Source organism: Coregonus lavaretus, assembly GCF_964263955.1.
Source record: "Coregonus lavaretus genome assembly, chromosome: 22".
Classification (NCBI taxonomy): domain Eukaryota; kingdom Metazoa; phylum Chordata; class Actinopteri; order Salmoniformes; family Salmonidae; genus Coregonus; species Coregonus lavaretus.
This window is the reverse complement of record NC_140009.1, coordinates 17586289-17600665: the sequence shown is the minus strand read 5'-3', so window position 1 is coordinate 17600665 and position 14377 is coordinate 17586289. Positions and strand designations below refer to the sequence as shown.

The following is a 14377-nucleotide window of genomic DNA, read 5'->3' as shown; positions in this document are numbered from 1 at the left end:
AAATCTGTGGAAAACTATTAGGAACTGTGACAAAATAGGGGGTAGCGCGTTGAAAGGGTTCAACAATAAAGGGGATAGTCCCGTGTAGCTCAGTTGGTTGAGCATGGCGCTTGCAACGCCAGGGTTGTGGGTTCGATTCTCACGGGGGGGCCAGTATGAAAAAAATAATTATACACTCACTAACTGTAAGTCGCTCTGGATAAGACCGTCTGCTAAATGACTAAAATGTAATAACCTGGGGCCCATTCTATGAAATGGCTTATTGAGGCAGCAATAAGTTATCGATTCAAACAACCTATTCTTCAGAACAAAGTATTTTTCTCCTGAGTAAACAACCGTTTTCAAAATTATTGTTATGCTTTTCCTGAATGTGCCCATTTTATTGTGAAATGAAGCTAGCAATCTGAAGACTAAATATATTCTGTAGTCTTGTGTGATTTATTTTCTCCTGAAGGACAGTTTTTTGCTGCTGGATTGGGATAGTCCTTATAAAAGGTAAATGGTGTTTTGCACAATGATAAGGTGTGTAGAATGCCTGTTGAGTTCAAAAGTAGACCAGTGAACAATATGTAAAGTGAAATGAATAGAAACACCTGCAAACTGTTGTGTTCCAATGAATTGTATTGCACTCAAAGAAATTCATATAATCCTAGAAGGCAGGTAGTTCCATTCCTTTCATAGAATCCGTGTTCTTAATATGAGAATTTGCCTAATTTATTATAGGAGAGAGTATACCACAATATTACAATATCAAAACATAAATGTAATTCACTACACATTTTACCATGAAATGTTAGACTTTATAACAATGTAACAGGGAATTAATAGGTTATAATTGTGGCGCTGTATGAGTTTTTTCAAAGTAGCAGAGCAGCACACATATTGATTGCACTGCACTGAATTTGCTGGCCCTCAACACAAGAACCATATAATGTGAGAGACCATATCCCTACTGTGTAGTGGGCTATCTTTACCCAAAAAGGCACAAACTAATATCATGATGTATCTATTATAATCGAGACATTCTTCAAGTTTCAATTTTATTTGTCCCAGAGGGCAATTGGTTTTGCAGCAGGTGAGCACGAGACGTAAAAAACATAAAATCCAGATGGAGCTGAATGATGGTTAGTCTGATTAATCAGGCTGTAATACACAATTAATTGGTATATATAACCTGAAACTGATGACTGCAAAATCATGTAAATGTTCCTAACAAGCCAGCATGTTCATTAAAATTACATTTAAACTTACTCTAATGGTTGTCTGTGTGGTTTGATCTTCAGCTGCTTGAATATCCACAGGAAAGTATTGTAAAGTATATTTACATGATTTTGCAGAAATGTCCCCTATTCATCTGTGATTACACTCAAATTCATGCCTATTTTTAATTACATGGTATACCTGCATTTTTGTGTGTAGTCTACAAGTACAGGTAGGCCCTACATCCAATTATTTACAATGGATTCGGGAAAGTATTCAGACCCCTTCACTTTTTCCACATTTTGTTACGTTACAGCCTTATTCTAAAATTGATTAAATCGTTTTTTCCCCCTCATCAACCTACACACAATACACCATAATGACAAAGCAAAAACAGGTTTGTAGAAATGTTTGAACATTTATAAAACGTAAATAACTGAAATATAACATTTACATAAGTATTCAGACCCTTTACGCAGTACTTTGTTGAAGCACCTTTGGCAACGATTATAGCCTCAAGTCTTCTTGGGTATGACGCTACAAGCTTGGCACACATGTAGTTGGGGAGTTTCTCCCATTCTTCTCTGCTGATCCTCTCAAGCGATGTTAGGTTGATGGAGAGCGTCGCTGCACAGCTATTTTCAGGTCTGTCCAGATCGGGTTCAAGTCTGGGCTCTGGCTGGGCCACTCAAGGACATTCAGAGACTTGTCCCGAAGCCACTCCTGCGTTGTCTTGGCTGTGTGCTTAGGGTCATTGTCCTGTTGGAAGGTGAACCTTCACCCCCAGTCTGAGGTCCTGAGCGCTCTGGAGCAGGTTTTCATCAAGGATCTCTCTGTACTTTGCTCCTTTCATCTTTCCCTTGATCCTGACTAGTCTCCAAGTCTGTGCCGCTGAAAAACATCCCCACAGCATGATGCTAACACCACCATGCTTCACTGTAGGGATGGTGCCAGGTTTCCTCCAGACGTGATGCTTGGCATTCAGGCCAAAGAGTTCAATCTTGGATTCATCAGACCAGAGAATCATGTTTCTCATGGTCTGAGAGTCCTTTAGGTGCCTTTTGGCAAACTCCAACTCCATCATGTGCATTTTACTGAGGAGTGGCTTTCGTCTGGCAGCTCTACCATAAAGGCCTGATTGGTTTATTGCTGCAGAGATGGTTGTCCTTCTGGAAGGTTCTCCCATCTCATTTTACATTTACATTTTAGTCATTTAGCAAACGCCATCCCTGCCGGCCAAACCCTCCCCTACCTTGGACGACGCTGGGCCAATTGTGCTCCGCCCCATGTCTCCCGGTCGCGGCCGGCTACGACAGAGCCTGGATTCGAACCAGGATCTCTAGTGGCACAGTTAGCACTGCGATGCAGCGCCTTAGACCACTGCGCCACTCGGGAGGTTGGTCACAGAGGAACTCTGGAGCTCTGTCACAGGGATCATTGCTCAGTTTGGCCGGGAGGCCAGCTCTAGCAAGAGGCTTGGTGGTTCCAAACTTCTTCCATTTAAGAATGATGGAGGCCACTGTGTTCTTGGGGACCTTCAATGCTGCAGAAATGTTTTGGTACCCTTCCTCAGCTCTGTGCCTCGACACAATCCTGTCTCGGAGCTCTACGAACAATTCATTCGACCTCATGGCTTGGTATTTGCTCTGACATGCACTGTCAACTGTGGGACCTTATATAGACAGGTGTGTGCCTTTCCAAATCATGTCCAATCAATTTAATTTACCACAGGTGGACTCGAAGCAAGTTGTTGAAACATCTCAAGGATGATCAATGGAAACAGGATGCACCTGAGCTCAATTTTGAGTCTCATAGCAAATGGTCTGAATACTTATAAGGTATATCTGTTGTTTATTTTTAATACATTTGCAAACATTTCTAAAAACCTGTTTTTGCTTTGTCATTATGGGGTATTATGTGTAGATTGATGAGGGACATTTTTTATTTCATCAATTTTAGAACAAGGCTGCAACGTACAAAATGTGGAAAAAGTCAAGGGGTCTGAATACTTTCCATATGCACTGTATATATACACTAGATAACTAATAGTGGGTGCTGTGTTGAAGCCACCATCATCCATCTTGGCACTCCCCCACTGTTGTAAAAAATATTTTGGAAGCTATAGAAAGGCATTTATTATTGTCTACATTCGTTTTTGCCACGTTTATTTTATTACAGACACCTTAATGTGAGCTAAACATTTTTTTTAATGAAGGGGAAAAAAGTATAAAAACATGTTCCTTAAAGTACCATTTTTTTAGATGAGTAATGTTATTGTCCCCACTACAATAACAAAAATCCTTAAATACATATAATTTTGTCCTGTAGATATTTATTCATTCTTATGGAAGTCTGCTCCTACTGGGGAGTGCCAATATGGCCAAAATATAGCATCAACGATCCAGGGTTTGTATACATTATTGCCTACATCAGATGACAATTCTCCTAATATGTTGGAATTTCGGTTCTAGGACCCAGCGCTCCCCAGAGTGTGTAAACTTCAGAGACGGAAGAGGAAGCGAGACACCCCACTCGATGTTTTTTTATTTTTTGTCAAACGAAAGTCCAAGAACTAAGTAGACCAGACCCAGCTGCAATTGCATCGGTGTCTATGGGAGATCCACCCCGTTAAGTAGACCGGAACTTACCATTTTCAATAGTAAACGGCCTGAGTGAACAATCTTCATTTATCCGCCATTCACTTCTTCTTTTGGCTCGATTTATTTTTCTCCTGTGATCATAGCTGCGCTCAAACACCAGCCATGTTTGCTCATTTGAAACCCAAAGGTTAGAGAATACCTGTTTATTATTTACATCGCCTGTACGGTCTTCAACCATATTTGTTGAAATTCAATGTTTACAAGGTAAGTCAGTTTTAATTAAAATTTATGTCAAACTTTTGAGTTGTGTGTGTGAGAGGAAGGATGATGATGATGTCTGATGCTGTCTCACATCTCAGGCGAATACAGCGAAAACAATGTGCGTTTATTAGCTAGTTAACAAAAAAGAAGCATTCACAATGTTCAGATACGTAAACAAAAACGATACTCCAAGACTACTGATGTTATTACTCTCCACGTGTTTCATTAACTAGTTATCATCGCAAAAGTTTAAAGAGAACAGACCCGCTGTGACTGTATTATTAACTAGTTTTACAGGTAACTTCTGTTGATTATTGTCAATAACCTTGAATTTAACATGATCTAATAAGGGCCTAGAGTTGTCGAATATTATGTTGAAACGATAAGCAAATTCAATAATTTTAACCCGATTGTGTTAAATGTAGTTTCATCTCACCTAACGAACTCCTTGGTGGATTGTTTTTGTTGCAGAGCGTACAGTAACGTTATAAAGATATCAAATCAGATGCTAACCTAGCGCCGTATTGCTAACTAGATAACGTTAGATAGCTAACAGTCCATAGTAGGCCTAAGGTTAGTTGGAAATGACGTTAACCATCTGGTGGCGAGTTTTGAATGAAAGCTAATTTAGCTAGCTAGTCAAGATATGGACAATAACAAAAGTAAACATGTTTATGCAACTGCTGATGCCACTTCTTCAATTCCACAGTACAAGCCCTAACGTTAAGGCCTTTTTGTTTTTGTTGTTGACAGTTTTGATAAACAACTAGATAGCGGGATGGTTTAGCTAGCTAGCAAACAATCAACTTCAACTGGACAAGTTAAATAGCGAGCTAATGTAACCATGACACGTTATCATGAACGACTGCAATAGCTAGATTGCTGGCTAGTTGAGCCTTGGATGAGAGATTCAGGTCTATGCAGACTGCAGTGGAGGCTCCTCAGAGGAGGACCATCCTCAGTGAATTTCATACATTTTTTACAACATTTAAAAAGTTAACCTTTTTAGATAAAACTATACTAAATATATTCACGTCACCAAATATTTGATTAAAACACACTGTTTTGAAATGAAGGTCTACAGTAGCCTCAACAGCACTCTCTGGGGTAGCACCATGGTGTAGCCGGAGGACAGCTAGTTTCTGTCCTCCTCTGGGTATATTGACTTCAATACAAAACCTAGGAGGCTCATGGTTCTCACCCCCTTCCATAGACTTACACAGTAATTATGACAACTTCCGGAGGATGTCCTCCTACCGATCAGAACTCTTGCAGCATGAACTGACATTTTTTCCACCCAATCAAAGGATCAGAGAATGAATCTAGGACTGAAAGCATAAGCTTTTTTTTCTTTTCAGTTTCACTTTAGCTAGCAAATGCAGCTAGCTAGTTTAGCCTACTCAAACACCCTGCTCAAACAGAGGGATGCTATGTTAGCTAGCTGGCTATGACTATCCAACACAACACTGGAACTCTTCCAAGTCATGGTAAGCTTTTGATCTGACTAATTTATTGCCACTGGGGCCCACCGGTGTAAGTGCTACACTGCTTACTGTACACTGTAAAGTTACTGCATGATTGTAGCTTGTTTACTAATGCGTTAGTTCTATTAGCTATGTTGACTACGATGTTACTTTAGCTAATACGTAGGCTGTGAGTATTGGTTATGGTTTGGCTTGGAAAGTTTTTTTTGCCTGGTCACATACAGCTGATGTGTTGTGCACTGAAGTCCACAAGCGAAGGTAAAAGCTGAGAGGAGGAGAGCACATAGATGCGAGAAGGAATACAACATGGCTGCTATGAAAGAGAACTGTGTTTACATGTGATCAGGGGTGTATTCATTCCACCGATTCTGTCAAACAGTTTCTTAAACGGAAGCAAACGGAACGACACGGGATGAACATACCTGAATTTGTCCAATAGAAACTCTTGTTTGCAACTGTTGGACTAATGATTACACCCTAGATCAGCTAGATGCAGGCAAAAGTGTGCAAGGCAGTATTGAATGTGTCACTGTCTGTCCATGTGTCACTGTCTGTCACCTCAAATTTTTCTCTCGACCTGTGTGCACCTACGTTGTAAACTTTCATTCATAGGCTAGGTTGTAGCAATCTCATGATGGGTAAAGGGAAAATTAGAATATCATGTAGTAGCCTAAACTTATCGCTGTTACATTGAACCGGGAGAATAGAATATTAATGACAGTCATCCTATATGCTATAATAAAAATAAGGCCATGCTCATGAAAAAAAAGGTCCTCCCTCATCTTAAACGGCACTGACCGCCACTGATGCAGAGGGTGCTATCAGCCACAGCGCATGGTCACATGTAGCAGACAGCCTAGCTAGTAAGCAATGACAACCAAATCTAATTTTATATCGTTCGAAAGTAGCTAATAAATGAATAACTACGGAAGTTGTCTGTTTTCTAATTGCAATTACCATGGCTTTGTTATATGGCCAAGATTTGTGGTGATCTAGCTAGCTAGTATAGCTTAATGAAACCAATGTTTTCAAGTAGCTAGTGTTAGCTATCTCTTCATGCTAATATGTGTTTATCGTGGGATGGATGTTGAAAAACGCAGTTAAACATTGGGTTTACGAACGGGCAGATGTTCCATACAATATGTAGCTACTTGTTGAAAACCACGATATACCTGCTCTAACTGCAACATTTTGAGGTAGTTGTGGAAGTGCAATGTTTGTGATGTCGTCATCATTCATAGCCATCTATAGGCTTGCCAATGCCTGCATTGTAACCAATACATTTTAGTGTATGGATCTAGCTAGCTGCTTTATTATTTATTTAAAAAATCACATACTATTTGCTATTTAGTTTATACTGCTCACTTATTTTATTTATGGAAACCATCGCATGTGTATTCTGCTTATAAGAATAGCCTATTATGAGAGCTGCAGGGAATTTGTGAATTTTATTTGATGTGCAGGGTAAAATAATATTTCCTGGTTTATTTATTGTTTCTCTTCATGACTTGTGGTCTTTGCTACCTGTTTTTCAGATGGAGGCGAACAACCATTTCAACTATGGCACCCACTCCTCTGTGTCTGCTAACTCAGGACTGAAACTCTCCTCAGAGGATTCTGTCTATACTAACGGGTCCTCCATGAGTTTTCCTCAGCAGGAGAAGAGTGAGTACAGCCCCCGTTTTCTGTGGTTACTCTGTCTCACTATTTCTATATCAATAACTGATTTAGATTAAGCTCTCTCTGCCCCAGTCTTTTGACCCCTTATAATGTGCAAAATATTGTATCTAACTCTAGAGCAGGTGTTCGGTGCATAAGCAATATCCTGTTGAATATCACAATGAATTAATGTAACATCACATTTCAAATTCGCTGGACAATTTATGATTGTGCAAGATGCATGACCTGTGGATAATGTGTGAATTGAACACATTGAAAGATGAATTATCTGACCCATCTTCTCTTACTCTCGTCCCTGACCACCTTTGCAGATATGAACGGCGAAATGAATGTGAATGGCATCACTACTGTAATTGGGTCCAGTGTGCCTGGCTCCCACTCTCCAACAGCCCCATACCCTCATATGAGCAACCACCACCACCACCAGAGTAGCATGGGCTTCGACTACCTGTGGGGAGGACAGCCACAGTACAGCCCAGCCATGAGCTTGTCTCCTGGGCATGGCATGCACCAGAAGCAGCCTCCCACTGGGGTGATGCAGCAACAGAGCCAGCAGCATTTCCAGGGTCACGGACAGTACCAACTGAACGGGGGCATGCCTGGGTCCTGTCAGCCCCCCGTGGTGGCCCCAACAAACATGACTCTTACAGGGGGCCAGTACTGGAACAGGGGTATCCCGGGGCAACAGCAGAGCAGCGCAGCCATGGTAATGGGATATAACTCACACAGCGTGTACGGGGCGTACCAGAGCCAGGTGCACCCTGGGATTGCGCCCTCACAGCATCACCAGCAACAGCCTCCACAGCCACCCCCTCACCAACAGACACAGCAACACCTCCACCCACACCAGCAGCAACAGCAACCTCAGCACTACAGCATGGTGTCCAACGGGATGCCCTACTACCAGCACCCACCTCTTCCCGCTCCACAACCCCAGTCTCAGGCTCAGATGATGCCCCCTACCTCCCAGAATTTCACCCCTCCACGGGACAGCCCCCAGCACCACCAGATGGGCCGGGGGGTAACAGGCAGCCCCCTCCCCATGGGGTTGTCCTCTGTCCCCATGATGTCACCCTCGACGATGGCGGATAGTGGATCGCTCCTGAGCCAGACCAGGGAGAGGAGTCCCCATGGTGGTTCTGTGGGGATGCCTGCTGTCATACAAGGTGAGATGCACATATATACACAGGTGGTAAGTCTTCTGAGTAATCTAACCCATTCTATTTTTATAGCACGGAAGAAGTATGTTTCCCTGTTTCATTTTAATATTTCTATGGTCGAAATGCCTGTTTCAAAGCAATTTTTCTTTCCAATGACTCAATTACTTTCAATTAGGCCTGATCTGTTAATTTACTAATCAGTGTCTCAGCTGTCAGGAATTGAATTCGCTAAGCAGATTTAATGTCAACACTGTAAACTGTTTCCATGACAGAACTGAAACAGTGTTTGCATATTATGTCATTTGAGCTTGATAAGGGACATTTTCTGACGAGAGGACATTTTTGGTGGAGAGGAATAAGGATGTGTCATTTGGATTCCTTCTAACACAGGTTACAGTATGGACAGGTCCCAAAAAGTTTAGGAAAGTCACCTCATCCACCACTAGTAGTGGTTCGAGATGTAGGCCTATCTATGGGTCATTCATTGTTCCTGTTTGACTGTGGTTAGCTCTCCATGTCAGAGAACCTTACTGGTTTCCTGGTTTGGGCCCTGGCCTGTATTTACCGAGATAAATCAGGTTGTAAATCTCACTTCACGTATTTCCTGATTCTCAACCACCCGGGTGTGGCTCACCTCTATTTAGTGTGCACCACAATACATAACGAAGAACTCCTGGCCTTTTGCAATGATACAGACAATATATTTATTGCCATCATACTGAAGTGTAATGCTGGCATGCAGCAGATTGTCGACAAGGTGTTTTATAAAATCTCCAGCTGCTTTGAATTGCCTTGCCGCTACTGTGTTTTGTTCCTGTCATCTCTAATGGTCTGACTGTTGTGTTTGTGTTCCCGTTCCCTAGGGCGGATGAGTGAAGCGTTTAAGGATGTGGATAAAGGCTACAACGGGATGGAGAGAGCATCTGTCTCCCAGCGACTGCCTAAAAGCGACAGCTACCCTCTCAAGCCCCCTGGACCTCCCATGGGGCCCACCAGTGACTACTGCCAGCGCTCCGAGCAGCCAATGGCCCAGCACCATGAAATGACAACCTTAGCGAGGGAGTCTGCGCTGCCTGAGCCTCCACACTCGATGTCGGCGCCTCCCCTTGTGGTTTCCACACTTCCTTCAGCTAAGGCAGCAACCCCTCCTAAGGTCTCCACAGCCGCAAACAAGCCTAAGATCACCATGCGCAATGCCAAGCGTCGGCTGGAGTGGTGTAAAGCTCACCGCCATTGGACTCTGGAGCAGTGGAAACGCGTTCTCTGGAGTGATGAATCACGCTTCACCATCTGGCAGTCCGATGGACGAATCTGGGTTTGGCGGATGCCAGGAGAACGCTACCTGCCTGAATGCATAGTGCCAACTGTAAAGTTTGGTGGAGGAGGAATAATGGTCTGGGGCTGTTTTTCATGGTTCGGGCTAGGCCCCTTAGTTCCAGTGAAGGGAAATCTTAACGCTACAGCATACAATGACATTCTAGACGATTCTGTGCTTCCAACTTTGTGGCAACAGTTTGGGGAAGGCCCTTTCCTGTTTCAGCATGACAATGCTCCCGTGCACAAAGTGAGGTCCATACAGAAATGGTTTGCCGAGCTTGGTGTGGAAGAACTTGACTGGCCTGCACAGAGCCCTGACCTCAACCCCATCGAACACCTTTGGGATGAATTGGAACGCCGACTGCGAGCCAGGCCTAATCGCCCAACATCAGTGCCCGACCTCACTAATGCTCTTGTGGCTGAATGGAAACAAGTCCCCACAGCAATGTTCCAACATCTAGTGGAAAGCCTTCCCAGAAGAGTGGAGGCTGTTATAGCAGCAAAGGGGGGACCAACTCCATATTAATGCCCATGATTTTGGAATGAGATGTTCGACAAGCAGGTGTCCACATACTTTTGGTCATGTAGTGTATGTATAGTGTTGTATGGAGCAGCAGACACCACTTCCATTTGCAGTGCTGCACTCTTGGCGAGTAAGCATTCATGACTTGATCTGAAGTACTGTATAGTAATCATCCTCAACCTAGAAAGGAATACATGTGAAGACATTTACAAGCAGTTGTCAAATGTTTTTTGTTGTTGTTTTTTTCACCTTTATTTAACCAGGTAAGCCAGTTGAGAACAAGTTCTCATTTACAACTGCGTATCTCATTTGCACCCCAGTATCTCTATTTGCACATCATCTTCTGCATATCTATCACTCCAGTGTTAATACTCAATTATAATTGTAATTATTTTGCACTATGGCCTATTTATAGCTTTACCTCCATAACTTACATTTGCACACACTGTATATAGATTTTCTATTGTGTTATTGACTGTATGTTTTGTTTATTCCATATGTAACTCTGTGTTGTTGTTTTTACCGCACTGCTTTGCTTTATCTTGGCCAGGTTGCCGTTGTACATGAGAACTTGTTCTCAACTGGCTTACCTGGTTAAATAAAAAATAAATAAATCTGTTTTACACATTTTCTGTTCGGTTCCCTCTTGTGAGCCTCCCCTGTGGCATATATATATAGTGATCAGAGAAACAGTTCAGTGTTTCAGTACCTTAGCCTTTAAGCCTACATGTTTCCCTTTCCTCCTCACCTGTTAAATCACAAACAGTCTATCAATGTTCATAAGATTTGAATGTTCTGGAATTCTTACAGGCTCCCAAATGTCTTCATGTTGCTCCCAAATATACATTTCTAATGGTACCTGTTTTTTTACTAATCCCAAATTGCTATTTACTGTCTAACAGCAGATCACATGATGGCAAAATTAAAGGATGCCTGAAGCTTGGTTTGGCCTCAAAACATTTGGTTGGTTTGTTTTTTTTACCCTCAAGAATCTTTTCATCTGTTTAGAGTTGTGGCAGAGTACATTACAATACTTCTGGGTCTTGTGTGGGGAGGGGGTTGATGGGGGATATGACATGTTGAACCTGTATAATAATGACCAAATTAAATTGTCAAGAAAATGTGAGGAGATAAATGTGTAGTTCTTAGTGTGTAAGTCAAACCTGTCAAGTAATCGCAGGCTGAAGCACTTCAACTGATGTTGAGTTACAGTGGAAAATGTTTGTTTTTGGTCTACATCTTATTAATAAACTAAGACTCATGTTTCCCATGGTGAAAGTGTTTGAAGACAGGCTATGCATGTGGCATGTCAAATACGTTTTTGAGAAGACACTGCTTTCAGTGGGGTGCGACTTACCTGAAATTTCAGATGGGAGTGGGAGGATATGGCTACTGTACTACATTAAACACTGTTTACCAAAACAAATGACCAAGAATACTGGATAGAGCTGTGTTTCTCAACCTTCAGACACATCTGATCAGCTGCTCACTGATATAGGTAAATAAATATCGTATAAATAATTCTGCTCCATGTTTACTTTCATTTAAAGCGCTGCGGCCCAGCTCCAGAGGGGGTCGTACATACACCAGCGCTTGCTTGCGCGCTTGTTCCCCTTACACTTTTATTTATAGGCTACATAACCTGGTCTAATCAGTGTTTTGAGGATATATTGTAACGTTGGTTATCATCAAAATAATCTGTTCTTTCAGTATGAAAACGTTGGACATTTTCTTTGTTTTGAAATAATAGAGAGGAGCGTGACATCACTTCCCGAGATGCAGATGAACACCTGCTACCACAGGGGATAGGGAAGGCTGAAAGATGGCCACCGAGAAAACTATGTTTGTACAAAAACCCTTCAATGTCAGTATAGTTAGTATACAATCATTATATTCCTAATTGATTACACTAAAATTAGAACAGGGCCAAATAATAAATAGCTTACTGCGTTCAGTTCCAGTGTGAAAAGTGGTTTCTGTCACTATAATGGAATATTGTTCATGTAGTACATGGCACTACATAAAATTTGATTTGTCTGGGTATTTTTGTTATTGTTTATGAATTAAACGACACCCTCCCAACTCAGCTCTATCTCAGCATCACTTCCTGTAGCAGCATTCTGACTAGACACCATTTGCGCTCTTAATGATTCCACCGGACATCCCATTGGTTCCTAGAGCCGTCCTTTGTCTTCGGTATTGAATGAGAATAATTAAATAGTTGTGCGGTGAAATCTGTGGAAAACTATTAGGAACTGTGAGAAAATAGGGGGTAGCGCGTTGAAAGGGTTCAACAATAAAGGGGATAACCTGGGGCCCATTCTATGAAATGGCTTAATGAGGCAGCAATAGTTATCGATTCAAACATCCTATTCTTGGGAACAAAGTATTTTTCTCTTGAGTAAACAACAGTTTTTTAAATTATTATTATGCTTTTCCTGAATGTGCCCATTTTATTGTGAAATGGAGCTAGCAATCTGAAGACTAAATATATTCTGTAGTCTTGTGTAATTTATTTTCTCCTAAAGGGCAGTTTTTTTGCCGCTGGAGTGGGATAGTCCTTATAAAAGGTCAATGATATTTTGCACAATGATAAGGTGTGTAGAATGCCTGTTGAGTTCAAAAGTAGACCAGTGAACAATATGTAAAGTGAAATGAATAGAAACACCTGCAAACAGTTATGTTCGAATGAATTGTATTGCACTCAAAGAAATTCATTTAATCCTAGAAGGCAGGTAGTTCCATTCCTTTCATAGAATCTGTGTTCTTAATATGAAAATTTGCCTAATTTATTATGGGAGAGAGTATACCACAATATTACAATATCAAAACATAAATGTAATTCACTACACATTTTACCATGAAATGTTAGACTTTATAACAATGTAACAGGGAATTAATAGGTTATAATTGTGGCGCTGTATGAGTTTTTTCAAAGTAGCAGAGCAGCACACAAATTGATTGTACTGCACTGAATTTGCAGGCCCTCAACACAAGAACCATATAATGTGAGAGACCATATCCCTACTGTGTAGTGGGCTATCTTTACCCAAAAAGGCACAAACTAAAATCATGATGTATCTATTATAATCGAGACATTCTTCAAGTTTCAATTTTATTTGTCCCAGAGGGCAATTGGTTTTGCAGCAGGTGAGCACGAGACGTAAAAAACATAAAATCCAGATGGAGCTGAATGATGGTTAGTCTGATTAATCAGGCTGTAATACACAATTAATTGGTATATATAACCTGAAACTGATGACTGCAAAATCATGTAAATGTTCCTTACAAGCCAGAATGTTCATTAAAATTACATTTAAACTTACTCTAATGGTTGTCTGTGTGGTTTGATCTTCAGCTGCTTGAATATCCACAGGAAAGTATTGTAAGGTATATTTACATGATTTTGCAGAAATGTCCCCTATTCATCTGTGATTACACTCAAATTCATGCCTATTTTTAATTACATGGTATACCTGCATTTTTGTGTGTAGTCTACAATTACAGGTAGGCCCTACATCCAATTATTTATATATCCACTAGTTAACTAATAGGGGCGCTGTGTTGAAGCCACAGTCCTCCATCTTGGCACTCCCCCACTGTCGTACATTTTTTATTTTGGAAGCTATAGAAAGGCATTTATTATTGTCTACATTCGTTTTTGCCACGTTTATTCTATTACAGACCCCTTAATGCATAATAAAACAATTATATTATGTGAGCTAAACATAAAATAATGAACAAAACAAAACATTTTCCTTTAAGTATATATTTTTGGATTATTCATGTTACTGTCCCCACTACAATAACAAAAATACTTAAATACATGTAATTTTGTCCTGTAGAATTCCATTCATTCCTATGGAAGACTGCTCCTACTGGAGAGTGCCAATACGGCCAACCGGTTGCTTCAAAGTATTTTAATGGCCAATACATTGGATCAGTAATCCAGGGTTTGTATATATATACATCATTGCCTACATCAGATGACAATTCTCCTAAAATGATGCTATTCCGGTGCTAGGACCCAGCGCTCCCATTGTGTAAACTCCAGAGACAGAAGAGGAAGCGAGACACCCCACTCGCTGATATTTTGTAGTTAAATGAAAGTCAAAGAACTAAGTAGACCAGACCCAGCTGCTATTGCATTGG

General features: G+C 41.1%; 1 protein-coding gene across 1 annotated transcript; it reads left to right on the top strand.

Annotated features, from left to right (window-relative positions):
- Nucleotides 1-3814: 3814 nt before the first annotated feature.
- LOC311150111 (uncharacterized protein) lies at nucleotides 3815-10852 on the top strand. Its single transcript, XM_084187397.1, has 4 exons — nucleotides 3815-4064; nucleotides 7081-7210; nucleotides 7537-8391; nucleotides 9249-10852. Exons 2-4 carry the CDS (start codon nucleotides 7081-7083, stop codon nucleotides 10226-10228), a joined length of 1965 nt encoding a protein of 654 aa, XP_084043523.1. The 5' UTR covers nucleotides 3815-4064; the 3' UTR covers nucleotides 10229-10852.
- Nucleotides 10853-14377: the final 3525 nt, after the last annotated feature.

Excerpts from the sequence above, each read along its gene's own strand:
- LOC311150111 (XM_084187397.1), top strand. The coding sequence starts at position 7,081 with ATGGAGGCGAACAACCATTTCAACTATGGCACCCACTCCTCTGTGTCT. Across the intron at positions 7,211-7,536 it reads TTTTCCTCAGCAGGAGAAGA|ATATGAACGGCGAAATGAAT; the intron begins GTGAGTACAGCC and ends CCACCTTTGCAG. Across the intron at positions 8,392-9,248 it reads GATGCCTGCTGTCATACAAG|GGCGGATGAGTGAAGCGTTT; the intron begins GTGAGATGCACA and ends CCCGTTCCCTAG.